Source organism: Euleptes europaea, chromosome 19 (genome assembly GCF_029931775.1).
Source record: "Euleptes europaea isolate rEulEur1 chromosome 19, rEulEur1.hap1, whole genome shotgun sequence".
In the NCBI taxonomy this organism is placed as follows: Eukaryota; Metazoa; Chordata; class Lepidosauria; order Squamata; family Sphaerodactylidae; genus Euleptes; species Euleptes europaea.
Genome location: NC_079330.1, coordinates 40,538,866 through 40,566,015, shown reverse-complemented (window position 1 = coordinate 40,566,015; position 27,150 = coordinate 40,538,866). Strand labels below are relative to the sequence as shown.

Sequence of the window (27,150 nt, the reverse complement as noted above, 5' to 3'; positions counted from 1 at the left end):
CCCAGATTGTTAAGGACTGAAAGGATTAAATCCACTTGCGTGGCCAACTGTGATTGAGACGGACCCACGACTAACCAATTGTCGAGGTAGGGAAATATTACACAACCTTTCAGGGCAAGGTGGGCTACCACAACTGCAAGGCACTTTGTAAAGGTCCTGGGGGCCACAGATAACCCAAAGGGTAACACATTGTACTGGTAACATTTTCCGTTACATTCAAACCTCAGGTATTGGCGACACTCTGTGTGAATCGCGATGTGGAAGTAAACATCGCGGAGATCTAGCACTGCGAATCACATGTGCCTGTCCAGGAGGGGGAGCACTTCTGGGAGCGAGAGCATACGAAATTTCCTGATCTTAATAAAGGCGTTCAGGTCCGGGAGATCCAGGATGCTTCCCCCCTTTTTATCCACAAGAAAAAAGCGGTTCTGGTTGGCAGATGGAACCTCTGAAATAGCCCTCTTAGAGAGGAGACTGTCAACCTCTTGTCAAGTAGGCCAGGGGCCGGTGTCAGAGAGCGGGCCAAGGGCCTATGTGGAGGTAACATACCAAACTCTATGAAGTAACCGATGTTTATTATTTTTAGAACCCAGACATCACTGGTAATTGCAAACCAAGCATGGTAGAAATTAGACAGGCGATCACGAAAACAAACGGACATGTCTAGTCATGCCTGTTTTGGTTTCTTGAAACGGCCCGGAGACCTTCTGGGACCTTTGCGGACCCTAGGTTTGGTTTGGAACTTCCTTTCGTTCTGGGGGTGAGGAAAGGAAGGGCGGAATGAAGGTTGTGTGAAAGACCCTTGAAAACAGTATGGGCAGAAAGGTTGGTTGGCTTGTTGGCCAAAATAACGCCGCTTGAAATCAGGTGCCTGAGGGGTAATCCCTAGAGACTTTGCATTTATCTCATTTTTTTTCAAGCGATCCAGGAAGGTATCCGTTTGGTCGCTGAATAGGGATGTCCCTTCAAACGGAAGGTCCTCGATATGTGCCCTAGTATCACAGGGGAGGGCAGACTGATGCAGCCAAGCATGTCTGCGGATAACTATGGTGGAAGCAATGGCTTTACTGGCGTGCTGCCGTGAGCTGTTGCCTTGCTAAAGACATGCCCTCGGACTGAATGGCCATTGCCGAAGGGCGCTGGTTGTCAGGCAGGCTGGAAATTTGATGGGATACATGATCCCAAAGGGAGTACTGATATCTGGCCATGACAGAAGTTGGAAATGTGGAGTATAAATTTTTCTAGCAAGGTTATCTAGCTCTCTATCCTGTGGAGAGGAATGTGCTCCTGACCTATATTTACCAGGCAAAGCCTCCACTAACGGAATTAGGAGGGGGATGCTGGTAGAGGAACTCCCCACCTTCTTTGCGAATCTTATACAGATTCTCTACTCTTTTGGTGGAAGAGGGGACAGAGGCAGGCTTGGCCCAGTTGGTACAGACCACTTCAAGAATGCTTTTTATCATAGGGAGGGCCACAGGGTCTACATCAGGGTTATGGAGTATATCCATAATATCATTGATAGGACAGGAATCCTCCGGTTTAAAATCAATTTTAAGAGCTTTTGCCATGCGGATTAATTGTTCCACGTATCAGCGAACACCTCCCATAGGAGAAACTGGTTTAGAGTCCTCGACAGTGTCCTCGGGTGAGGGAACTGAAGCGCGGGATTCCGCATCCTCATCAGGAGAGAAGGAGGTGTTATACTCGGATGGATCAGTGTCCCTTGACATAGAAGGAGATCTGGATCGAAGCAACGCTTGCCTTGGATGGACAGAATCTTTGGAATGATCATCAGGATGGCGAGACGGCGTGTGTCGACACCGACGAGAGCCTTCGGAAGGCGAACGTGAACGTGAGCGATGGTGACGACGACGGTTGACCGAAGAGCCTGAGTAGACAGAAGGAGTAGGATATCGGCATCGAGAAACGTCTCAGCGCCGACGAGAGGGAGACCGGCTCCTAGAGGAGTAATGGCGCCTCTGAATGGCTGGACTGCATGAATGAAGTAAACGGCTATGTCCGGTGGTTGGCTGTTTGGATGATGGACGGTGTTGTTGAACGGATGGAGTACGTGAGCGGTTGAACGGCTATGTCTGGAAGAAGACTGTCTGGATGAAGACCAATGAGATTGGGAGCGGCGAGAGGTAGATTGGCGCCGACGATGGAAGGATCGGCTCCGACGATAGGATCGGCTCCGACGGGACGAACGGCTCCGATGAGAAGAACGGCTCCGATGATGGGATCGGCTCCGATGAGAAGAACGGCTCTGACGAGTAGATCGGCTCCGACGAGAGGATGACCGGCGTCTGCGGGAAGCGGATCGGCTCCGACAGGTAGGGCGGCGATGGCGTGAAGTTGACAGACGCCGACTGGATCTGGACGACGCCGGACTTCGAGAGTGGCGTTGAGAAGTCAATCGATGCCAAGGCCATTGGCCAGGTTCGGGATGGGACAAACCTTTCGGAGACTCCACTTGGGCCTTTTCGACTGACCATTGGGAGACTTGCTGAGAGCTCACAGGAGGGGGTGGTTGAGCGGCACCGAGGTTCTGCCCGAGGACCTTTATCATCAGGCCATGTTGACTTTGTAAGCACCGGAGGAACATCTTCATAGAGGTGAAGGAGGTGCTGTTTGAACTCAGCCAAGTCTTCCTGGGCCCTGCTCGGACACGGAACTGAGGGGGTAACCAGGGAATGAGGAGGCGAATCCTCGATGGTAATGGGCTGCTGCGCAGCTACTTAGGAGGCGAGCGACGCCGATGGATGAGACACTTTGGATTGAGATCAGCGTCGAGGAGATGCAGAGGGTGATCGGCTTCGAAGAGACTTTGGCGAACGCCGAGGCGACCTGGAGCGGCGCCGAGGCGACCGAGGCGACCTGGAGCGGGACGCAGGGCGCAAAGAGCCGCGGCCATCTTGCAAACCCGGAGCAACAAATTTTGCCGGACGAACAACGACCGACGAGGGCTTCTTAGAAGGGCCACCCCGCTTGGATTTTTTCATTGGGGGACCTGCTTCGGATTGCGGCTTACCGGTCGAAGGACCAGGCTCAGCAGATTGACCTCAAGGACGAAGAGACTCCTTGTAAAGATGAGAGAGCAGGCGAGTCGACCGAACCCTCAAGGCCTTGTTGGTGAGTTTGAAGCAACTTTTACAAGTTGCAGGAATGTGGCCTTCCCCCAAACAAAGGAGGCATTCAAGGTGAGGATCAGTCTTTGCCATCTTGGTACCACAAGAGGTACATTTCTTGAAAGGTGGAGCTTTCTTGGACTCCATGGCTAGAGACAAAGCTAACACATTCTCTCTCCGTGGCGGCAGAAAGAGAACTGGAGGGGAGAGTGCTCCCTACCCCTTGGGTCATGTGACCGAGGGGCAGGAAGATTGCATGCCCCAAGGGGAGGGGGAGCACTCTCTTAGATTTTGCTAGAAGCGGACAAATCTTATCTGTGGCTGGCCTGCGCCTGCACAGTCCCAATGTGGGACTGCATAGAAGCTACTCAGATGAAATATAATTTCCATCTCAATGATCTGACTTAATTTACAATGTGAAGGAAATTACCATTCCTGTCTACCTTGGCAGGAAGTGATGGATGAAGAAAATTCAAAAATTGAATTGTCTTGCACTTAACAAGCCCTCCCCTGCTGTGATTTACTTCTGGTAAAAGTAAGGTTTGTTACTTGGTTGAGGATGGTGGGAGCTAACTGCTAACAAAAGGGCAGTGGTGCTTGCATGTCTGTGAGCATCCCCTGAGTGTCTGCAAAAAGACCTCTTCCAAAAGCTTTCCTAGGTCCCTCCACAGTGAGGCTCTGCTCTCAAGAAATAATTGTTTTAAGGCAAGCTGGGTGTGTTTGTGTTCTCATCCATTCAGCAGCAAGACAGGTTCCTTTCCCTACTCCCTCCGTACCCCCTTCTTATGTTTCCTGTACGCTTCATACCTCTGGCACTTTCTGCTTTGCGGGAAGTTCCTTCCCCCCTCTAGTTCCTAACACTAGTTTGAATCACTCCATTTGCACCCACAGAGCAGCTCTCGCTCAAACTGCCCATTACCCTCCACTACTACTTAACATTCAGTTTCAGTCACCTTTAATGGCATGATAATAAAATAGTAGTCACAAAAATACATGAATCTCCATACTCCATATTCACAATTCAACAGTATAACTAAGACTTAACCATCAATTTAAAACTCATCAGTGTTAGATGCTATAATAATACGTTCTCCTGAGCGACAAGTGGAAAAAAACAAGACTTAATGTCCAGCACAGCTGTCACCAGCACCCATTTGTGTATTCTTTCTCAGTATCTATAGATTGCCTCGGTTGATTTTATTATTTATTTGTTTCTTTACCCTTTATTTTGTTTTTGATAACAATCACCAGGAATTCTGCCACATGTTCGGACACAGAAGGTATCCTATCCGCTTGTAAAAATGTGATGCCATCACATGTGTCAGGCTCAGGTGTCCATCCCTAGAATCCCATAAACAGACACGCTCAGGCAGGTGATCCTAAGCAATGCTAATTAATTAGGAGCAAAAAGACAGATTAAAAGAAGCTGACTGCCTCACATGCAGGAGAGGCTGCAAATGGGGTCTATGCAGGTATAAAAGCATTCAGTATAAAATACAGTATATAATACAGTATAAAAGAATTCAGGCAAAAAAAGTAAAACAAAGTGAAACCACAGCTCAGTTACTACGAGATAACGGTTCCCAGAGAATCGCAGACATAACACGGGCACATCTGTGATAAACAGGAGAATCGAAACAGTACACAGGAGTTGCAGCATGAGAACAAAACCTTGACCAGCAGCCAGAACCTGGCCTTGACAGGAAGCCAGCCTCTGGCCTGCAATTGCCAAACTTCTACTCCAAAGGTAGCAAAGAACTGATATTCTGCCCCCCCAGCCCCCCCTCGCTTCTCTCAACCAGGTGAGGTTTGTCGGGGTAGGCTGCGTGGAACTGGTGAACCAGTCGGGGGGCTGCCACGTGGTGCTTAGCCACCCACTCGTCATGACCCGGACCCAAATGTTTCCAACGAACCCCCCTTCGGATACGGGAATCGAGGATCTTCGACACTTCGAAATGTTCTCCCCCCCCCCCCAGCACCGGGACTTCAGGAGGGGCTTTGGGATGCCACTCCGGAGAGGGTACATGTTTCTTTAAAAGACTGACATGGAAAACCGGATGAATTCCCCTCGGACTTAGGAAGACTGAGTTCCACTGTGACCTCGTTTATGAGCCGTGAGATTGGGAAGGGTCCCACATACTTTTCATTCAGTTTTTTGCACGGGCGTAAGGAACGCAGGTTATTTGTGGACAGATAGACCTGGTCCCCCACTCAAAGTTCCAACCTGGGTAATGATGCTTATCTGCCTGTGCTTTGTACTTGTTTTTGGCACGTTCAAGTTTCGTTTGTAGCCATGGCCAGGTGTCTTGTACCGCTTTCGCCCAGTCTGCCACCTTGGTGGACCCCTCCTCCCCCGAGAGAGCCACGTTACCAAAGGGCCCAAATTCTTTACCATATACCACTTGAAACGGGTTGAAACCCGTGGACTGGTGTGCAGCATTGTTGTAGGCATACTCAGAAAAAGGCAATAAATCTACCCAATCATCCTGGTGGTAATTTACATAGCAACACAAATAACATTCTAACACAGGTTAGATAACGGTTCCCAGAGATAACGGTTCCCAAAGAATCGCAGATGTAACACGGGCACATCTGTGACAAACAGGAGAATCGAAACAGTACACAGGAGTTGCAGCATGAGAACAAAACCTTGACCAGCAGCCAGAACCTGACCTTGACAGGAAGCCAGCCTCTGGCCTGCAATTGCCAAACCCCTACTCCAAAGGTAGCAAAGACCTGACAACATGATGAGTCCATTAAAGACATAAGGTGAGGGTTAATTAGTTCAAATCGTTGTTTGCAATACAAGGGACAGTATAAGAGAATATGGTCTTCTGCTTCTGGTTCTTTCAAATGACAGCTGCATAGTCTTTTATTCCGGGGAATACCTCCATATCTACCAGAAATCATAGCTGATGGGAATGTATTCAGTCTGGCCAGCATAAAGGCTCTGTGCTGGGAGGGCTGGACTGCTTGACATTATATCATTCAAAACTGGAATAATACAGAAGCCACGGGGGAAATAATGCATTTTAGAAAATGTTGCAGTGAGTTGCTAGACATGCCACTCACGTTTCATTATTCAGATTTATACCCTCTCCTTAGGTTTCTAGAATGAATGAGGTATCAAAAAGTTAGAAAACGAGAGAGAATTCTGTGTGGGCACCAAGGTTCCCAACACAGGCCTGGCAATCATTGGGAAATTTGGGGGGAGGGCATCGGGAAGGCAGAGCTGAGATAGGTGGGTGGATTGTGATGTCACTTCTGGGTGACATTCTAGGCTGCTTCCTGTGGTCTCTATAGTCTTTACTAGAAGGGGAAATTCTAAGAGTGTCATTATGTGGAGCCCATTTTTTCTCCTGTTCCTTAATTTCTGAGGGGTGGAAAATTGGGGCTGGGCTGAGGTGATCCCTGCCCTTGTCTCCATCCCCTCCCAGACTACTGTGCAGATAGGAAACATTGTGGAATAGGTTGGAAATGTACTGATCAAAATCCTGTCCAAGCAACACTTTTTGTGAATGTTAGAAATATGAGCAAAACTATTTCTGATATTTGGCATCTGATCTGGCCGTTGTTCACATGCCTTGTTGTCTGATTTCAGTTTCCAGAGTGGTGGGGAGGGAAAGTATGGGGGGAGAGTGACCCAGCAGATATGTACCCCATATGTGTCACAGGGTTGCCAAATCTGGGTTGGAAAATATCTGAAGATTTTTGGGGTGGAACCTGTGGAGCGAGGAGTTTAGGGAGGGGGCTCAGCAGCAGCTCACCATAGAGTCCACCTGCCAAAGCTGCCATTTTTTTTCCAGGGGAACTGATCTCTGGGAGACCCACCAAGGCCCCACCTAGACACCCATCAGCTAGAAGCCTTAGTTAGCCCTTTTTCCAGCCAAACAAACTGGTGTTTCTGTACACAGCAATTCCACTTTCTGCCAATTGTTGCTCCATCCCATTGGCTGTGGGAGAGCTTTCTGACTGTATATATGCTCAGGTTTGAGTTCATGAGCTATTGTATTCTGTATGGCTATCCACGTTAGGCTGTGGCAAACGTTCTGTCTGAATATAAGGCCTGCTTTAATTGTCATATGGGTAGGCAAAGAACACTTTCCCAAGCAATCTTGCATGCATGAAAATCTGATTTAAAATGGCTGGTATGTGTTCAATGTTGTTACCCATTCAATATTGGCATGTCAGCACACTTCAGCACCTGGCATTTTAAGTCGCATGAGAAGCAGATAAATAAGATGCAGAGCATGTGAAAGATAGCAAGTAGGGTTGTGCATACCCAAACAGAAAATAAACCTGAAATTAGCCGTTATGGCAATATTCAGGTTTTGGGTTGACTAAATAACAAAAGATGGCAATCTGCCCAAAGCTGAACAGGCAATTCCTGAAAAAGCTGAATATTCGGCTTTTTGAATATTCGCCTTCTGCGGAGTCTCTATTTTGTGGCCCTTGTTGTGTTTAAAGGAGAGCTATCTCCTTCATATTCCTGCCCCCTGGCTGGTTTCCAGGGCAGCAGGAGGAAGGGAGCATGCATCTTGGAGTGGCCGATAGGAAGGCTCACTGGAGCTTCCCATGTGGCCAATGGCAGTAATGTATTTTTCTTTGCTGCAAAGCCAGCTGGTGCAATCTACCTGGATTGCATCAGAGGACAACCTAGAGAGGAGGAGGGAGGAGGACCAGGAATTCTCAGTGGCCAGCAGGAACCCAGGTAAGGAAGTACTTTCGCCAATCACAGAAGGTGATTTTTTGGCTCGAATTATTTTCAAACCTTTCTGTGCTTGGCCAAAGACTTTAAAAGCAGGTCTGGTTCCCAGACCATGCTGTTTGAGAGAGTTTGGTGGTATAGCTTGGCTTTAGCTCCTGCTGCCTGATTCTCCCTCTGTGATCCTGGATCCTGGTGCCTCATCCTGACCTGCTGAATTACAACCTGCTGCTTGGGTTGGATTCTTTACTGCCTGCTGCCTGGAGAAGACATTGAAGGGTTTGAGATATCATCGTTTTCTTTTTAAACAAGTTGTTCTATTTGGGGCTTATTTTCTAAATTTTGCTAGAAGCCAGCAGCCCATGGCTTGCTGGTTGATGGTGGTGGGGGGAGGGGTTGCTAGTTTGAGGGGGTGATTTGATTATTTTGGGTGGGAGGCCCTGCTTCCATTTCTCCACTGCTTGCTGTTCCACAATATCATTGTTTGAATTTTGGGGTTTTCTCTGCTTCAGATCTTGTTGGTTTTCACCTGAAAACTGATTTGGGGGGCTGCTTTGTTGTTGTCATCGTCATTCTCATTGTTGAATTTAGAGAGAGGTGTTTTTTTTTTTTTTTGGGCTGTTTGGTGTCTTCTTCTGTGAACTTTGCAATGTTTTCCTATGGGGAATGGGGGCAGCCCCTTTGGGACCCCATAAAATCAGACCCTCTGACCCAATCTTCACCAAGCTTCTGGGTTCATGCAAGAAGAGTTCCTTCAAGCTACCCTGAAAATTTGGGAACTCTACCTCCAAAAACGCCCCCACTGGAGCTTTGATTTCCCCCCCCCCATTAGACCCAAATGGGCCTGATTTTTTTCAGTTAAACTGGAAGTAAGCCGAATACCAATATTTACTGGTGTGGGTGTTCGGCTTATTTCGGGTTTACCCAAAAGATTGGGCCCAATAAACCCGAATCCAAAATTTACCAATTTTTTTTTTTTTGCACAACCCTAATAGCAAGCGTAAAGGCGGGGGCCTTGATCTCAAGCCTACGTTCACTCCCCCCAGTGATACAAAACAGTACTGTGGGTTCTGCCTCTCTAGCTGTGAAAAAGGATGGCTGCATGGGTGGGCAGTGGGGGAGGAGCTGGTGGGCTATGGAAAAGGCGGGGTGATTTGAGCAGAGGCACAGAATAGGGGAGGGGAAGGGGGCCCCTGGCCCACTAAAACCTGGCCCTGGCCCTATTGTCATACTCTCCATTTCCTGTCAGCTAGAAGCTTAAAACTTCTCTCTATGTCCAGTAATGCAACTTTCTCAATAAATGCCTGCGATCTTTACCTCACTCTGCCAACATGCTCTGCACCCCATGACAACAAAAGCACTTTTATTAACCTTTTCCAACTTAATAACAACAATTGTTACCCACAAGAGTAAAGGGAGGAAATGTGCTCCTTGCGATGTGTACGTGTTTGTCAAGCACAGTTTTCTCAATGTCTCGCCACCTACCTGCCAGAATATGCTGTCAATCGTGTTTCCGAGGAAGCCGTCCCGCCCTTCCGATGACACCAGTTTTGGTCCAAGGATTGTCATGAATTCATCAAAATCAACTTGACCATCTCCTGGAAAGAAAGAAAAACCTGAGAAATAATCACTGGATCATCTTCAATAGCTAAACAGAAGACAATTTATTTATATTTATATTTATTTATATTTACATAAAGACCATTGTGGGGACAAGGTAGTGTGCAATTAATTCATTTACAACAGCAGCATAATGAGGAGTTCTTAAGAATGCTTTAAAACTGAATTATGCTGCTGTTCAACTGAACTCAAATCCAACTGAACATCTTCAGAAATAAAATGGCCTTGAAGCTGACAATACGTGGAGATGAGAACAATAAAGATTTGCAGGGAGTGGCATGTAGGAAAGGAAACATAAACTCACAGGTAAATACAGAAACCATGGATTCTGATGTCTGTACACTAATGCGCAGAGTATGGGAAACAAGCAGGAAGACCTCGAAGCCCTAATACAGGAAAGGTATTTTGACCTAACAGGCATTTCTGAAACTTGGTGGGATGTCACTCATGATTGGAATATTATGATTGAGGGGTACAACTTGTTTAAAAGGGATAGACAGATAAGGAAGGGGGAGGAGTATGTCAAAGATGTGTACACTTCTGAAGAAGTACATGAATCTGAGCATGGTAGTGCAGTCGAGACTCTATGGGTAAACATAAAAGGAATAAGAAATAATCGTGATATTCTGGTGGGGGTCTGCTATCGACCGCCAAACCAGGCAGAGGACTTGGATGGGATGCTCCTAGACCAGATCACAAAGTTCTCAAAGAGAAGGGTCATGGTGGTCATGGGAGATTTTAATTACCCGGATATCTGTTGGAAGTTCAACGCTGCTAAAAATGCAAGATCCAATAAATTCCTGACTTGTCTTGCTGACAACTTCCTATTCCAGAAAGTGGACAGGGAAACAAGGGGGTCTGCTATCTTAGACTTTGTTCTCACCAACAGGGAAGAACTGGTTGATGAGGTTGAAGTAGTAGGCACCCTGGGTAGTAGTGACCACGTACTCTTGGAATTTACAATCTTGGGGAAAGGAAAACTGTACACAGTCAGACATATAGGTTGGACTTTAAAAGAGCAAATTTTAACAAACTTATCCTTATGCTAGGTAGAATCCCATGGTCGGAAATACTTAAGGAGAAGGGGGTTCGAGAAGGGTGGGCGTTTCTTAAAAATGAAATACTGAAGGCGCAATCACAAACCATTCCTATGAGAAATAAAAATGGGAGGAGCCTAAAGAGGCCAGGGTAGCTCCATAAACAGCTTTTTAAAGAGTTGAGAAATAAGAAAGACTCATTTAGGAAGTGGAAGGAGGGCCTTATAACCAAAGAGGAATATAAACAAATAACTAGTGCTTGTAGGGAGTTAGGAAAGCTAAAGCTCAGTATGAACTTAGGCTAGCGAGAGATGCTAAACGCAACAAAAAGGGTTCTTTTCCTATGTACAGAGTAGGAGTAAAAACAAGGACAAGATAAGCCCATTGCGTGGACTGGAAAGTGAAATTGCAACAGGAGATGAAGAGAGGGCAGAACTCCTCAATTCCTACTTTTCCTCAGTCTTTTCTCGTGAGGGAAGTGGTGCTCAACATGGCATAAACAGAACATGTAGTGAGGGAAGGGATTTGCAGCCTAGAATTGGCATTGGGGTAGTGCACAAACACCTGGTTTCTTTAAATGAAATAAAATCCTCTGGGCCAGATGAATTGCACCCAAGGGTACTCAAAGTACTTGCAGATGTAATTTTGGAACCTCTGTCCATTATTTTTGAAAAGTCTTGGCAAACAGGTGAGGCACCAGAAGATTGGAGGCGGGCAAATGCTGTCCCCATCTTCAAGAAGGGGAAAAAGGAGGATCCGGGTAACTACCGACCCATCAGCTTGACTTCTATACCAGGAAAAGTGTTTGAACAAATCATCAAACAGTCAGTCCTTGAATATTTAGAAAGGATGGATCTGATCACCAAGAGCCAGCATGGATTTCTCATGAATAAGTCATGTCAGACTAATTTTATCTCCTTTTTTTGAGAAAGTGACTACCTTGCTGGATCAGGGGAATGCTGTAGATATAGTTTATCTAGATTTCAGTAAGGCTTTTGATAAGGTTCCACATAGTATTCTAGTTGACAAATTGGGAAAATGTGGTTTATGTGAGTACTTGTTCCCCAGAAAACCACAGTCATACCAGGAAACGAAGCAGTTCAAAAGAGATGACTTTAATGGTCTCACAGGAAAGCAGAGCACAAAAACCCAAAGGCAGGAATGGAGCAAAAGTAGCAAACACTGGATTATATGAGTACACTGCTGTAACTTAAGACTGGTCATAGCAAGCAGGTAGATTGCTGTAATCTGAGTGACAGCCAGATGACAGCTGGTGTCACATGACTGCTCATGATTTAGCAGTAAAGCTGGACTGAACTGGTTCAAGCAGGATGATATCTGACCACTGGGTGGCTAACTGTTGATTGGCTGCTGGACAGGGCCAGAAATGTATGTATGTTGTACAGAACTTGTATAGATGTGGGTTGTGGAGTATTGGTGACCAAGCGGAGCACTTTAACACTGTTAATAAAAGAGCACTTATTTATATGTGCTGAGTCTCCTGTGATTACTCGTCTGTTGAGCTGCAACGGTTCCTAACATACGCCAACATGGTTCTGGGCCCAGCACAGCTCAACTGCGCTACGTCCTGGAGGTTCTGAGCAGAGGAACTGTCTGTGGAACAAGGGCTGTGGTGAGCAGAAGGCGAGTGTATGTCTGAGGTTGAGTCAGACGGAGCAGAGGAGGTGTCCAGCAGGTCTGCCAGCACCAGTGCATCCGAGGATGAGGAGGAAAGCGACACAGAGCAGGAGCAGCAGGGAGCGGGAGAAATTATGGCTCAAGCTGCAATGTCCTTGCTTGTGAAGAAGTTCACTTCTACCAACTACGATGTGTGGGCGTTACATATGCAACACTACCTTAAAAGAGAGGCACTGTGGATTTATGCCTCCAACCCCCCGGATCCTGAGATGCTGCAGGACGTGGTGAAAGATGAGAAAGCACTGGCTATAATAGTGCTGAGTGTGGCTGATGACCAGCTTGTCCATGTTACGGGAGCTTTGAAAGCGAAAGCGGCTTGGGACTCCTTAGGTCTACGTGCAGAAAACAGCTGGCTCTTTAATAGCCATAACGAGGCGTATGTATAGAACTGTTCTCTTGCTGTCAGTTTCTGTGAGGAAACATATTAATGAACTGATTGAATGTTTCCAAATGCTGGAGCAGAGAGGAAAGACTTTGCAGGAAGATGACAAAGTTTTCATAATCCTGAGCTCTCTATCTGAGCAGTATAATATGCTTGTCACTGCTTTGGAATCGATTGAGACTGATAAGCTATCTCTGCAATATATTATTGGAAGGATTTTGGAGCATGAGAAGAGATTGCTTGCGACAGATCCTGGGAAGCCTGCCAAGCCAGAGGGAAACCTGCCAAGCCAGAAGACGCAGAGCTTTGCCGGCGAAGAAAGGAATGTGAAGCAGAGGGAGCCGGGTGATTTACAGCAACATGTGGCATTGAAAGTTAGACGTTGCTACATCTGCAAGGCAGCAAATCATCTGATGAGCGATTGCCCTGAAGCAAGAAAGAAAAGCCGAAAGGACCAGTTGTCACGTGGGTTTGTGAGCGGTCAGAAGGCATCACTAGTGCTGACTGAGCACAATGACACAGCCGGTGTCTGGATTTTAGACTCTGGTGCGTCACAAAACATTTGCCGGAATGAGGAACTTTTAAAAGACACACAGGACTCAAGTTTGCTGCATGTCAGCCTCACTGATGGATGAAATTCAAAGGTGACATGTGAGGGGAGTGTGTGGTTCCCAGCATTGAACTATGAATTTAAAAAGGTGCTTTGTGTCCCTGAACTAGAGAACAATTTATTAAGTGTAAATACCCTTGACAGGGCTGGATATACTGTAACATTTGCAGACAAGGCTTGTAAGATAGCCAAAGATGGGAAAGTACTTCTTACAGGGAAAATGTGTAATAATGTGTATGTGGTGGAAAATAGGCATGTGGAGGCTAAAATGATAACTAATAAGAGCCCCCATGATAATTGCATACATCTGTTACATAGAAGGTTGGCTCATGCAAATTTTGAGACCATAAAGAAAACACTAGCCTTACTGGGAAAGGAAAAAGTTAAAGAGTGTGGGAACTATTTGGATTGTGAAGTTTGCAAAAGTTCCAAATCTAAGGCTTACCCAGTGGCTAAGCATAGTGAGAGACTCTCAGATACAGCACTACAGGTAGTGCATGCCGATGTCGTAGGCCCCTACAGGGAGAGTCACTCAGGTAACCAATACGCGTTAATTCTGATAGATGATTGCACCAGATTCTCATGGGTGTATCCTTTGAAAAGGAAATCAGAGGTGTTTGAAACATTTAAGTATTGGGCCAAAAGAGTGCAAAAGCAGCTTAAATGTAATTTGGATTCTCTCCAAACAGACTTTGGGGGTGAATTCATGTCAAATGAATTTAAGAAATGGTTGCAGGTGCAAGGTGTGCGGCACAGGGTTGCCAACGTGGCGGTGCCAGCGGAAAATAGTGTTGCTGAGCGACATGGGGGAATGCTACAGACAAAAATGGATTCCATGTTGCAGGATGGAGGGTTGCCAATGACATACTGGGCAGAAGCAATCAAGGCAGCCAGTTATATTTCCAACAGGATCTGGACCAGGTCCATAAATGACATACCTTATAGGGTTTTGTACCAGAGGGATCCTAGCTTAGGTTACCTCAGAGTGTTTGGTACAAAAGCCTGGATTGATGTGCCAGTATCCAAGAGAAGGAAAGGAGGAGCGAGAGCTAAGAAACTAACTTTCCTTGGGTATCAGTCTGGCATGAAAGCATACAGGTTTGCTGATAAACATAATTCTCTCAGCTATAGCAGAGCTGTGAATTTTTGTGAGGGAAGCAACTGGGCCAGGATACATGGACAGGAGGAGCCAAAGGAAATTGGGCTACCATTGACAGAACTCTCACAAGATGCAGATGGGGTGAAGCAGGAGGGATCTCCTCAGAGGGCTTCATCACCAAGGGCTGAAGAGGGGAGGCAGATTCCTAGGGTGTCAAGCAGAAGCACTAAAGGAATCCCCCCGGTGAGGTATGGTTTTGAGACAACTGATGTAAATCATGTACAAATCAAAGAACCAAAGAGTTTTCAGGAGGTGATGGCTTTGGAAAGCAGGGGAAAGGAGGCCTGGCTAGAAGCCATGCAAACTGAGTTTGATTCCCTGAAAGAGAATAAGGTATTCTCTGTAACAAAACTACCAGCTCAGAGAAAAGCCATAGGGTGCAGATGGCTTTACAAGGTCAAACAGTGTCCAGAAGGGAAGGTACTCCGGAAGGCCAGGCTCGTGGCTAAGGGTTATTCTCAGTTGAAGGACAGGACTTTGACGAACTGTTTGCTCCTACTGTAAAAGCTGAAACTATAAGGGCTGCACTATGTAAAGCTGTGAAAGATAACATGTTAGTGCATCATTTTGACTTCACCACTGCTTATTTGAATGCAAAAATAAGTGAAGAAATATATATGGAGCAGATCCCTGGTTTTGAATGTAAAGATAAACAGGGAGTACTAAAATTGCACAAGGCACTGTATGGATTGAAGCAGAGTGCACGTGCGTGGTCCCAATGCCTCAGCCAAGCATTGGCGAATCTTGGGTTTAAGCAAGGTGTTGCTGATCCTTGTATGTTTACCAAATGTGTGAAGGGCTCTGACTGTGTTTTATTTTTGTATGTCGATGACTTGTGTTTGTTGTGTCATACAAAGGAACAACTAAACTGGTTTAAGGACGCTACTGGAAAACTGTTTAAAATAAAGCACCTTGGTGACATCCAAAATTATCTGGGGGTAGAAATTACCAGGAACCCAGAAGGGTATTTTGAGTTGTGCTAGGAGAAAAAGATTGAGCAGCTCCTAGTAAAATTTAGAATGTCAGAAGCCAAAAGCACTGAGACTCCCATGACAACAGGGTATGTAAAAGAGGTGGATGACAAGGTATTCCATGACAAAAATCAATACCAATCGTTGGTGGGTTCATTGTTATATCTGTCATGTTGGACAAGACCAGACATTTGTATGGCAGTGCATTTGCTTTGCCAGAAATGTGCATGCCCATACATGAAGGACTGGAATGCAGCAAAAAGGGTGCTGCGTTACTTAAAAGGCTCAGCTTCAGCCAGGTTGTGTTTAAAGGCTGATGCAGAGGAAATAATCACGGTGTATAGTGACTCCAGTTGGGGAGACAGAGAAGGAGGAAAGTCTACCACTGGGTATGTGCTATATCTACATGGGGCACTGGTTATATGGAAGTCTTTAAAACAGACTCATGTGGCTACCAGCACATGTGAGGCAGAATATTCTGCATTAAGTGACAGTGAGATTCAGCTGGAGTGGCTGAGTCAACTAGCTAAAGATCTAAATCTTGGTTGTGAAGTGCCTGTATGTGTTTACTGTGACAATACAGCAGCACAGCAATTGGCTGGGTATCAAGGAATAAAAACAAGAAGTAAGCACATCACAATAAGGTACCAGAATGTCAGGGAAGCAGTCAACAATGGTTTGATGGTTCTGAAACATTGTGCTTCAAATGTAAATATTGCTGACATCTTCACCAAGTGTTTGCCTACTGAAAAGTTTGAACAGTTCAGAAGTAAATTGCGGCTTGCTATGGCAGTCTAGGAGGAGTGTTGGAACTTAAGACTGGTCATAGCAAGCAGGTAGATTGCTGTAATCTGAGTGACAGCCAGATGACAGCTGGTGTCACATGACTGCTCATGACTTAGCAGTAAAGCTGGACTGAACTGGTTCAAGCAGGATGATATCTGACCACTGGGTGGCTAACTGTTGATTGGCTGCTGGACAGGGCCAGAAATGTATATATGTTGTACAGAGCTTGTATAGATGTGGGTTGTGGAGTATTGGTGACCAAGCGGAGCACTTTGACACTGTTAATAAAAGAGCACTTATTTATATGTGCTGAGTCTCCTGTGATTACTCGTCTGTTGAGCTGCAACGCTTCCTAACACACGCCATCAGAAAGGCAGTAGCAATACAGTCTCATGAGATAACCTTCAACAGTACAGAGAGGCTCCCACAGGCACCTGTCGGCTTCAAAGGAAAAGGGAGGGGAAAGGAATGCGGGCAGCAGAGCAACAGAGTCCTTGAACAGAGTCAGTGAGAAATGAAGCTGTTTCTGATACAGCGAAGAGGCCTGACATTCTGCCCCCCTTAGGGCTCCCTCCCGCCGCGAGGGGCGGGCTTGTCGGGGTAGGCATGATGAAATGCACGCACCAGTCGGGGGGCGAACACATCGCGGGAACATACCCATTCGTCATAGGCAGGGGGGAAATGTTTCCAACGAACAAGATATTGCAGAGAGCCATGATACAAACGGGAGTCCAGGATTTTAGACACTTCAAAATGTTCTCCCCCACCACCATTACTGGCTGTTCAGGAGGCGGTTCCGGGTGCCAGTTTGCGGCGGCAACGTGAGGCTTGAGGAGGCTGACATGGAAGACAGGGTGGATTCGCCTCAAGGTCTTAGGAAGGGTTAGTTCAACAGTGATGGGATTAATAACCCGAGCAACAGGATACGGCCCAATGTATTTGGCACTGAGTTTCTTACATGGCTGGGAAGACCGTAGGTTTTTGGTGGACAGGTACACCAGGTCACCAACACTGAAGTCTTTGTTGGGGGAACGATGTTTATATGCTTGGGCTTTGTATTTGCATTTGGCTCTTTCTAAATTTATCACCAGCTAGGGCCAGGTGGTGTGGATAGCTTGAGCCCAAGATGCCACATCATCACCTCCCTCCTCCCCCGCAACATCAACACAACTGACAGGACCAAAGTCATGACCATACGCTGCATAAAAAGGGCTAAAGCCTGTGGATTAATGTACAGCATTATTGTAAGCATACTCAGCAAAAGGTAACAGTTCAACCCAATTATCTTGATGGTGATTCACATAGCAACGGAGATAGCATTCCAGTACTGCATTTACACGTTCGGTTTGTCCATCGGTTTGGGGGTGAAAAGTGCTAGACAAACCCTGTTCCACCCCCACCAACTTAAGAAAGGCCTTCTAGAATTTAGCCAAGTAGGTACCCCCGCAGTCACTGATTATCTTACGCGGAAAGGAATGCAAACAGACAACATGTGACATAAAGAGGCGGGCCAATCTTGGGGCGGAGGGTATACCTGCACACGGAACAAGATGCACCTGTTTGGAAAACAAGTCAGTTATAACCCACAGAACAGTTTTACCCTCACTGAGAGGGAGATCAGTCATGAAATCCATTGCAATCACCTCCCAGGGTTTCGTGGGAACCTCTAGCGGCTGCAGCAGTCCAGGAGGTTTACCCTGGGATCGTTTGACAGTGGCACAGATGGGGCAGCTGCGAACGAAGGAGTCCACGTCAGTGCACATACCTGCCCACCAAAACTGTCTGCGTAGCAGCTGAAGGGTTTTCAAGAATCCAAAGTGCCCTGCCGTTTTGGCTCCATGGGCCAATTGGAGGACCTCCTTCCGAAGCATCTTAGGCACATATAATTTTGAGTCTTTGTACCAACAACCACCCCGTTCTAGTAGGCCTGGGGGCAGTGCCTGAGCGGTGCTTTCGGCCAGGCACTGGGTGCGAAGGGAGTCCAGGAAGGAGTCGGGCAGGGTCACCCCTCCCGCGAAGGGGGGTGTAGTGGGACCTGCCGGCAGTGGCGAAGGGGTGGGAGGAAGGGCTGATTGCTGTGGGGTACTAGGCGCAGGAGGCGCAGGTGGGTCCGGGGAAGGAATTGAGTCCTTCTTAACTGAGGCTGTGCCATCCGCTCCGTGGGGCCGGGACTGGAGCAAAGTTTGGGACCGGGTTTGTACAGCCAAAACTGGTAGAGCCTCCCTTTGTGCTGGGGTGAATAAGGAGATCGTCGGACGGTCGACCTTTACCGGGTATTGGGGAAGCCTGGAAAGAGCATCGGCTAGCACGTTTTGCTTTCCAGGGACGTTTGAGCACAAACTGGAACTGAGCAAAGAATTCAGCCCAACGCTGTTGTTTCGCAGAGAGTTTGTGGGCCCCCGTGAGGGCTTCTAGATTTTTGTGATCGGTCCAGACCTCAAAGGGGATCCGAGAACCTTCCAGAAATTGCCTCCACATAGTGAGGGCATGATGGACGGCCGCAGCCTCCTTCTCCCAAATTGGCCAGTTCAGTTGAGAGTGCGCAAATTTCTTAGAAAAATATGCACAGGGGCGAAGAAGACCGTCTGGCTCCCTTTGCAAAAGAGCCCCCCCCCCCATGGCTACGTCAGATGCATCTACCTGTACAACAAACATTTGGTCAGGATCAGGATGCTGCAGCACAGGCTCAGAAGTAAATAACCGCTTGAGGGTTGTAAAGGCAGTTTGACATTGAGCAGTCCAATGAATCTTGGCGGTGGGCAACGTGGCAGAGACCCCTTTACCTTTAGTTTTTAGGAGGTCAGTGAGTGGCAGTGCCACTTGTGCAATGTTCGGAATGAAACCACGGTAAAAGTTGGCAAAGCCGAGAAATTGTTGCACTTGCTTGCGGGTAGAGGGGGGAGCCCAATCAAGCAATGATTGTATCTTAGCAGGGTCCATGGTGAGGCCCTGATGTGAAACTATGTATCCCAAGAAAGCCAGCTGTTTTTGATGGAATTCACATTTAGACAATTTAGCGTAAAATTGATTGTCTCTGAGGCGCTGAACACTTCTTTGATTAGAGTAACATGCTCATCCATGGAATTAGAGTAAATAAGGATATCATTGAGATAAACCACCATGCCCTGGTATAACAAATCATGGAGGACCTCATTAATGAGTTGCATGAAGACCCCCAGGGCCCCTTTTAATCCAAAAGGCATCACCAGAAATTCATACATTCCGAAGCAGCTTGAGAAGGCTGTGAGGGGTTCGTCCCCATCACGAATCCTGACCCGGTAGTAAGCTTCGACTAAGTCCAGTTTGGTGAAAATGCACCCTTCTCTTAGTTGTCCCAAGATGTCTGAGATCAATGGGATGGGGTAGGCATTGGTTTGGGTGACCGCGTTGAGTTTTCGAAAGTCAATACATAAGCGCAAGTCACCCGTCTTCTTTCGGACAAAGAAAGCAGGGGCAGAGTTGGGGGCGGTGGATGGCCGAATGAACCCTCGAGCGAGGTTTTTATCTAGAAAGTCTCGCAGCACGGCACGTTCGGCAGCGCTCATAGGGTAAATTTTACTTTTAGTCAGTTTGCGGTCCTCCACTACTTCAATCGCACAGTCCGTGTTGCGGTGGGGGGGGTAATGCATTGCACTCTTTCACATCAAAAACATCACGAAAATCTCGGTAAACATCGGGTAACTGGGTCGATGGTAGGGCATTGGAGGCTAAGGCAGAGGCGGGTGAAAGGACTACCGCGACCTCGTGTCGATGTTGCTCGCAATCAGGATTGGGAAACGAGATAAAATCAGCCTTCCAGTCTATGGAGGGGCCATGTCCCTTGAGCCAGTTAATCCCCAGAATGACTTTGTATCGAATAGGGGCTATGGTAAAGTCTATCTGTTCCCAATGAGAACCAATGCCCATCGCTACTCCTCGAGTGCGACGGTCGACTGGGCCCCCCTTGAAGCTACTGCCGTCCATTTGGGCAAATTGGATGGGGGCTGGTAGATTCTCGGACTTGACTTGTAGCGCTGTGAATGTGGCCTCATTGATTAAAGAGCGCTCGCAGCCGGAATCTATGAGAGCCTTGGCACGTAATTGGGGGCCCTTTTTATAGTGTTGTAACACCATGTCTACGTATACAGTATTTTCGACCTCACTCACCATAACTGGAGCCTTGGATTTTGCAGAAGAAGCTGCATGGGTCTGCGGGGACGCTCCGCTCACCACAGACCGTGCCTGTTTTTTGACAGATCGAGAGGGGATTCCAGGTTAAGAGCCGGGGAATCCCAATGACGATCCTCGTCTGAGGACGGAGAGCTGTCCCCAACTGGGGCACTTGTAATCCGAGACTCGGAGGGGTCGATGAGCATAGGGAGGGTGGACGGTTCCCCGACATGGAGTGCAGAGGGTGTGGGTCATCCTGGCGCTGTGCTGCGGCCGGCCGCGGTGCCTCTGCATTGGGGTCGTCCTCGAGCCCGAGGTGGTGCATCCGATCGAGGGTGAACGGGGCGTTGGGGGCAAGTCACCGCGAAGTGACCCATGGCACCACAAACGAGACAAGCACCCCTCTGGAACCGAGTTTCGCGATCCAGAGGGGGCCGCGTGGGTTTCCACGGGCTGGAAAGCGATGGGGTTTTTTGGTTGCTTTTCTCTTTGGTCCGTTACCCGACCAAGGAAATGAAACATCGGTGGCTCTCAACCTCCTCTGCTAGTAAAATCCAATCTTCAAAAGTCTCAGGATCACCCCGCATGTATGACCAGTTCAAAATGTCAGGGTGTAAGGCTTCCCGGAAATAATGGATAAAGGTAGCTTCTGGCCAGTCCACTATTTTACTGGCAAGCCTCTGGAATTCATCCACGAATTCCCAGACCGGAGAGGAGCCCTGCCTGAGTTGTAGCAGTTCTGCTTTGGCACGTTCCCCCATGAAGGGGTCCTCAAACCGTCTCCGCAAAGCAAACATGAAGTTGTTAAGGGACCGAATGGATCGGGACCTGGTGTCAAATTGGAGGACCATCCAGTCGGCTGTTTTCCCCGTCAATAAGGGGGCTACGAAACGAACTCGGCTGTCCTCAGTGGGAAAGTATTGTCCTTGTTCTTTCATGTAACTGTCCACATGATGTAGGAAACAGGGCAGAGTATCGAGTGAACCATCGTAGGTCGTCTTCAGCCTAGGCTGCTTCCACTGCACGGGCATGGGCTGTCCCGGTTGCACGGGCGCCCCAGGAATTGGCATCCCCGGTGCTCCAGGGGCTGGCGGTTGTGCGCCCCTGGATCTGGCACCACCGGAGCCCCTGGGGCGGGTAGAGCTGGTGGAGCTGGCTGAGCTGGCACCCCTGGGCCAGGGAGAACTGGTTGCATTGGAATCAGTTGGGCCGGAGTAGTCAGAGCTTGTTGTAATCGGTCGTTTTCCCGGAACAAAAGTTCCATTTGGTCCTGGAGGCGGTTTATACAGTCACTTAAGTCCCGGTTTTGGTTCTGCAAGAGATGTACTTCGTCCCCAGGACCACCCGTACAACGCGCTCGGCTGACTCGAAGATCAGTGGCCCAGTGGGAACCGTCCCCATACAGGTCCTCTTCGTCAGAGTAATCGGAGTCCTGTAGACGTTCTGCAAGGCGCCATGCGCGTTGTGTGGTGCGAGACGGGGCAAAGACCGGAGAAAACGTTGACCCTAACGAGGGACCGGTTCTCGAGGTGTCTTTGGGACGTACATCCGCTCGCGCCCGTTCGGCGGCTAACCGCTGTTCCCTCTCCCGCTCGGCCAGAGCTTTGACCACCACCTCCGTTGCTTTCTTTTGGTTAGCGAGAGTCTGGGCAGCTTCGAGTTTCAAAGCGGCGGCGGTGGTAACGATCGGCAGGAGCTCCTGCTCCAGAAGGGCGAGGAGAGGAGTTGACTCCCCACCCAGTAGCGGTTGGACTTGGACTGCTAGTGCGGGTGCTCCAACCCCGAACGTTGGGGTCAACAACTGTGTTAGATCGGCCACCATGGTATCGGTAGGTAGGTCCACAAACAGTAACGCCGTTTGGATAGCAACCCGTTGTGCCTCCGCTTGACATTCAGCCGAATCTGGCACATGTGGAGCACCCTCCGGCAATGCTCCCACCATGGCTTGGGATACACGGGGGTGGATTGGGGCCGCTGCCAAAGGTTGCTGTTGAGCCTCTTGCAAAGTCAACCTCGCCAATAAGCGAGTTAAGGTGACCAGGTCGTCCTGGGCAGCACGTACTTCATCCAGAAGCCCGTCCAGGATCAAAAGTTCGTGGTAGGCGTCCTGATCCAAGTCCTTGGAGGTCCAAGGTTGCGTAGCGGCAAGCGATCGCCGCTGGACCCAAATAAGTTCCACTAGGCGGTTGATTTCTGCATCAGTCCATACAGCTTCCAGTAGCACATCCCGCAGGAGGGTAGGGTTGTCAGGGCAAGTTGACGTCCCCAGCAGCAGGGCCCAGTGGTCCAAGTCCTCCAGGATTCCACTCAGGGGGCTTGGAGCTGTGAACAGGCGAGCCCTCCAAGGCTCCAGCCAGGCAGGTAATAGAAGTGTTGATTCCTGCCTTAATGTGAGCACTTGGTCCCCAGAAAACCACAGAGTCACACCAGGAAATGAAGCAGTTCAAAAGAGATGACTTTAATAGTCTCACAGGAAAGCAGAGCACAAAAACCCAAAGGCAGGAATGGAGCAAAAGTAGCAAACACTGGATTATATGAGTACACTAGAAAGGCAGTAGCAATACAGTCTCATGAGATAACCTTCAACAGTACAGAGAGGCTCCCACAGGCACCTGTCAGCTTCAAAGGAAAAGGGAGGGGAAAGGAATGCGGGCAGCAGAGCAACAGAGTCCTTGAACAGAGTCAGTGAGAAACGAAACTGTTTCTGATACAGCGAAGAGGCCTAACAGTTTAGATCCTATTATTGTTAGGTGGATCTGCAACTGGTTGACAGATCGTACCCAAAGAGTGCTAGTTAATGGTTCCTCATCCACTTGGAGAGAAGTGACTAGTGGAGTTCCTCAGGGATCTGTGCTGGGCCCTGTGTTGTTCAACATCTTTATAAATTATTTGGATGAAGGAATAGAGGGCATGCTTATTAAATTTGCAGATGATACTAAATTGGGAGGGATAGCACATACGGTAGAAGACAGAGCCAAGATGCAGGATGATCTTGACAGGCTGGAGAAGTGGGCTAGAACTAATAAAATGCACTTCAACAAAGACAAATACAAAGTTCTGCATTTAGGTAGGAAAAATCAAATGCATAATTATAGGATGGGGGAGACTTGTCTGAGCAGTAGTGTGTGTGAAAAGGATCTTGGGGTCTTAGTAGACCAAACACTGAACATGAGTCAGCAGTGTGATGCGGTAGCTAAAAAGGCAAATGCAGTCTTGGGCTGCATCAACAGGAGTATAGTGTCCAGATCACGCAAAGTGATGGTATCGCTTTACTCTGCTCTGGTTAGACCTCAGCTAGAGTACTGTGTTCAGTTTGGGGCACCACAATTTAAAAAAGATGTAGACAAGCTGGAACGTGTCCAGAGGAGGGCAACAAAGATGGTGAGGGGTCTGGAGACCACGTCCTATGAGGAAAGGTTGAAGGAGCTGGGTATGTTTAGCCTGAAGAGGAGAAGACTGAGAGGGGATATAACCATGTTCAAGTACTTGAGGGGCTGTCATATTGAGGATGGTGCCGAGTTGTTTTCTGTTGCCCCTGAAGGTCGGACCAGAACCAACGGGTTGAAATTAAATCAAAAGAGTTTCCGTCTAGACATTAGGAAAAAATTTCTAACAGTTAGAGCGGTTCCTCAATGGAACAGGCTTCCTCGGGAGGTGGTAAGCTCTCCTTCCCTGGAGGTTTTTAAGAAGAGGTTAGATGGCCATCTGTCAGCAATGCTGATTCTGTGACTTTAGGCAGATGATGAGAGGGAGGGCATCTAGGCCATCTTCTGGTCACTAGGTGTGCGGGGGAGGTAGTTGTGAATTTCCTGCATTGTGCAGGGGGTTGGACTTGATGACCTTCCAACTGGTGGTCCCTTCCAACTCTATGATGCTATGATTCTATTTTCTTTAAAAAGAAGGGAACCCAAAGAGTGGGGAGCATACTTTGAGGGTCCACTGATTACTCTAAGTATTTTCAATTGACCTATAATCTGCTGACAGAATTTTAGAGGCCAAGTATTGCTGTCACTGTTATTCAAGCTTCCATATCTTTTGCTTACTTTTAGGGGGAGGGGCTGTGGCTCAGTGGTAGAGCATCTGCTGGGCATGCAGACGGTCCCAGGTTCAATCCCCAGCATCTCCAGTTAAAGGGAAATGTGAGGAACTGCTCTGTTTGCTCTGTTTTATTTCTGTTCGGTTCTGTTTCGCCCGTACAAGCGGCGGGGCAGACCTGGTTGGGACTTTGGTTCATGCTTCAACTGTAGTAACCCCTGTGTAGGCCTCCTCTGGAATGTAACGCTCCTCTCCTCGTTCCCCCTCCTTCCCTTGACCTTGGCTTCTGTAGAATTGCACTAACGAGCTTCTGAATACTTTGATGTCTATGCAGTAGAGTAAGCTAGCTTTGTTATCACGTCTTTCTCAAAACATGTAACCGACATCAGCAATGTAGAATTGTTTATAGTCTCGCCCTTTGGAAAGAGCGGGCACTTGCAGCTTTGACCGTGATGTAGGGACTGAGTTCTACCTGATGCATTCCAATAAACTTACCTGCTTCTGAATGAACATCTGAGCGAGTGATTTTATGGAAATTGCCCAGGGAGGCTGGCAAGCCTTACAGGAATAGGCAAATAGGTGATGTGAAAGACCCTTTTCTGCCTGAGACCCTGGAGAGCTGCTGCTGGTCTGAGTAGACAATACTGACTTCGATGGACCAAGGGTCTGATCAGTATAAGGCGGTTTCATGTGTTTGCCTTCCATCTCGGAATGGTTAAATGAGCAGAAATTGGTAAAAGTAGTCAGTCAATCATGTTTATTGTGCATGGCCATACGCCTTTACAATCAAGACAATATTACAACAACTTAAAATATATATAAAACCATTAAAAAGTGGTAAGATTAAAATACACCAATTTGGCTCCTTTCCTGGTAATAGTAGTAAATACAATAAAACAATGTTAATGAAGAAGAAGAGTTGGTTTTTATATGTTGACTTTCTCTACAACTTAAGGGAAAATCAAACTGGCTTACAATCACCCTCCCCACAAGAGACACCCTGTGAGGTAGGTGAGGCTGAGAGAGTGTGACTAGCCCAAAGTCACCCAGCTGGCTTCATATGTAGGAGTGGGGAAACAAATCCAGTTCACCAGATTAGCCTTTGCCACTCATGTGGAGGAGTGGGGAATCAAACCTGGTTCTCCAGATCAGACTCCACAGCTCCAAACCACCACTCTTAACCACTACACCACGCTGGCTCTCTAAACAATTGGAAACATTCTTGTTGGGCTGGCAGTCTTTTAGTTAGAGAGCCAGCGTGGTGTTGGCTGGTGGGAGAACAGCGGCTCTGTTGGCTGGTGGGAGAAAAAAAGTTTAAAAAATTGCCTTCAGCAAGACCTTGTTAATATTACTTCTGGGGTTGCCATCCAGTTGCAGGCAACCCTAGACATGAATCACTTCCATCTGAGATCTTGAAGAGCTGATGCTAGTCCAAGTAGACAATACTAACTCTGAGAACCCGACGGTCTGATGCAGTAGAAGACCTCTTCGTGTGTTCATGTGCCACTATGTCCGGAATTCTGGAACATACAAGGGTCAGAGAATCACAGGAGCACAGAATGGCTGCAAACAAGTTGCTTCCACAACAGCCATACCTATCTGATGGCTAAAATAGGGCCTTATCTCTGCTGTTGTAGCAGAGCCAGCTGTTGCCAATTAGACTGCTCTGACATTCTCACCCAGGTGGTTTGCTTCAGTCCTGCTCTGGCCTGTTGCTGTCAGGAAGGGTGCTATGCTGGGCTTGTAACCTCGTACTCCAGCATCGCTGTTGCATTTACAGTCAAACCCACCGCCTCCTTTGCTCCTTAGTGTGGTGTAGTGGTTAATAGCAGTGGTTTGGAGCGGTGGAGTCTGATCTGGAGAACTGGGTTTGATTCCCCGCTCTTCCACATGAGTGGCAGAGGCTAATCTGGTGAACTGGATTTGTTTCCCCACTCCTACACTCGAAGCCAGCTGGGTGACCTTGGGCAAGTCATGCTCTCTCAGCCTCACCTACCTCACAGGGTGTCTGTTGTGGGGAGGGGAAGGTGATTGTAAGCCGGTTTGAGTCTCCCTTCAGTGGTAGAGAAAGCTGGCATACAAAAACCAGCTCTTCTTCTTCTTCTTCCAATGGCTTTGATGAGCCCTCTGGGGGTCCTGCTTGTGGCGAGGTGTCAGGCCCAGCTGGAATGCTTGGGCTGGAAGGCTGCAGACATGGTGAGCCATCTTCTGGCTGTGGTTGTTCCTCTGCTCTCAAACTGCCTCCTTCTATTTTTTTTGTCTGACTCTCAGTAGGCTGACCTATGACAGTATCTCCTTTCCTTTATCATGAAATTAGTTCAATGAAGTGAGAGCTACTATGGAGAAAAAACCAGTAGGTGCCAAGTGGACAACGCTTGATGAGGAATAATGAAAAAAGTGGTGATCAGAAGAGAATAATGGGTGCAGTTAACAAATAATATAATTGGTTCCAAGGTCCTCATACACTGACAGACTATCCCTCACCCAGCTTTCTATGGAAAGAGCATGATTTCCTTCAGGGATCCCAATGAATTGAATTAGGAGGAAAGAAACTACAATCCTAGAGTCTCCACAGTAAATGATGCTCTCATGCATGCTCAGCAATGTCCAAAGCTGTCTCCAGCACGACTATCCTGCTTCCAATTCTCTCATCTCTTGGCAATGGTACTTGGGGGATGGTGACCTGGACAGACTGGCTGATAGCAGAGAGGCATCTCATGATCAGTAGGACCTGAATTTAGAAGGACTTGAACTCAGCACATAATAAGGTATGGGTTTCCAGATGGGGAAATTTATGGTTAAGCTTTGAAATTTCTCATCATTACTATATACTTGACAAGGCCAGAGGGAGGAGAGGGATGCAGCAT

The 27,150-nt window shown here is 47.7% G+C and overlaps 1 protein-coding gene across 1 annotated transcript in view; it reads right to left on the bottom strand.

The window, feature by feature from the left end:
* Nucleotides 1-27,150, bottom strand: part of CALN1 (calneuron 1) — a 204,463-nt gene that overhangs the window by 53,712 nt on the left and 123,601 nt on the right. The window contains exon 4 of the mRNA XM_056865300.1: nucleotides 9,322-9,434. Coding sequence (XP_056721278.1) covers nucleotides 9,322-9,434 — 113 coding nt within the window. The remainder of the gene's footprint in view (nucleotides 1-9,321; nucleotides 9,435-27,150) is intronic.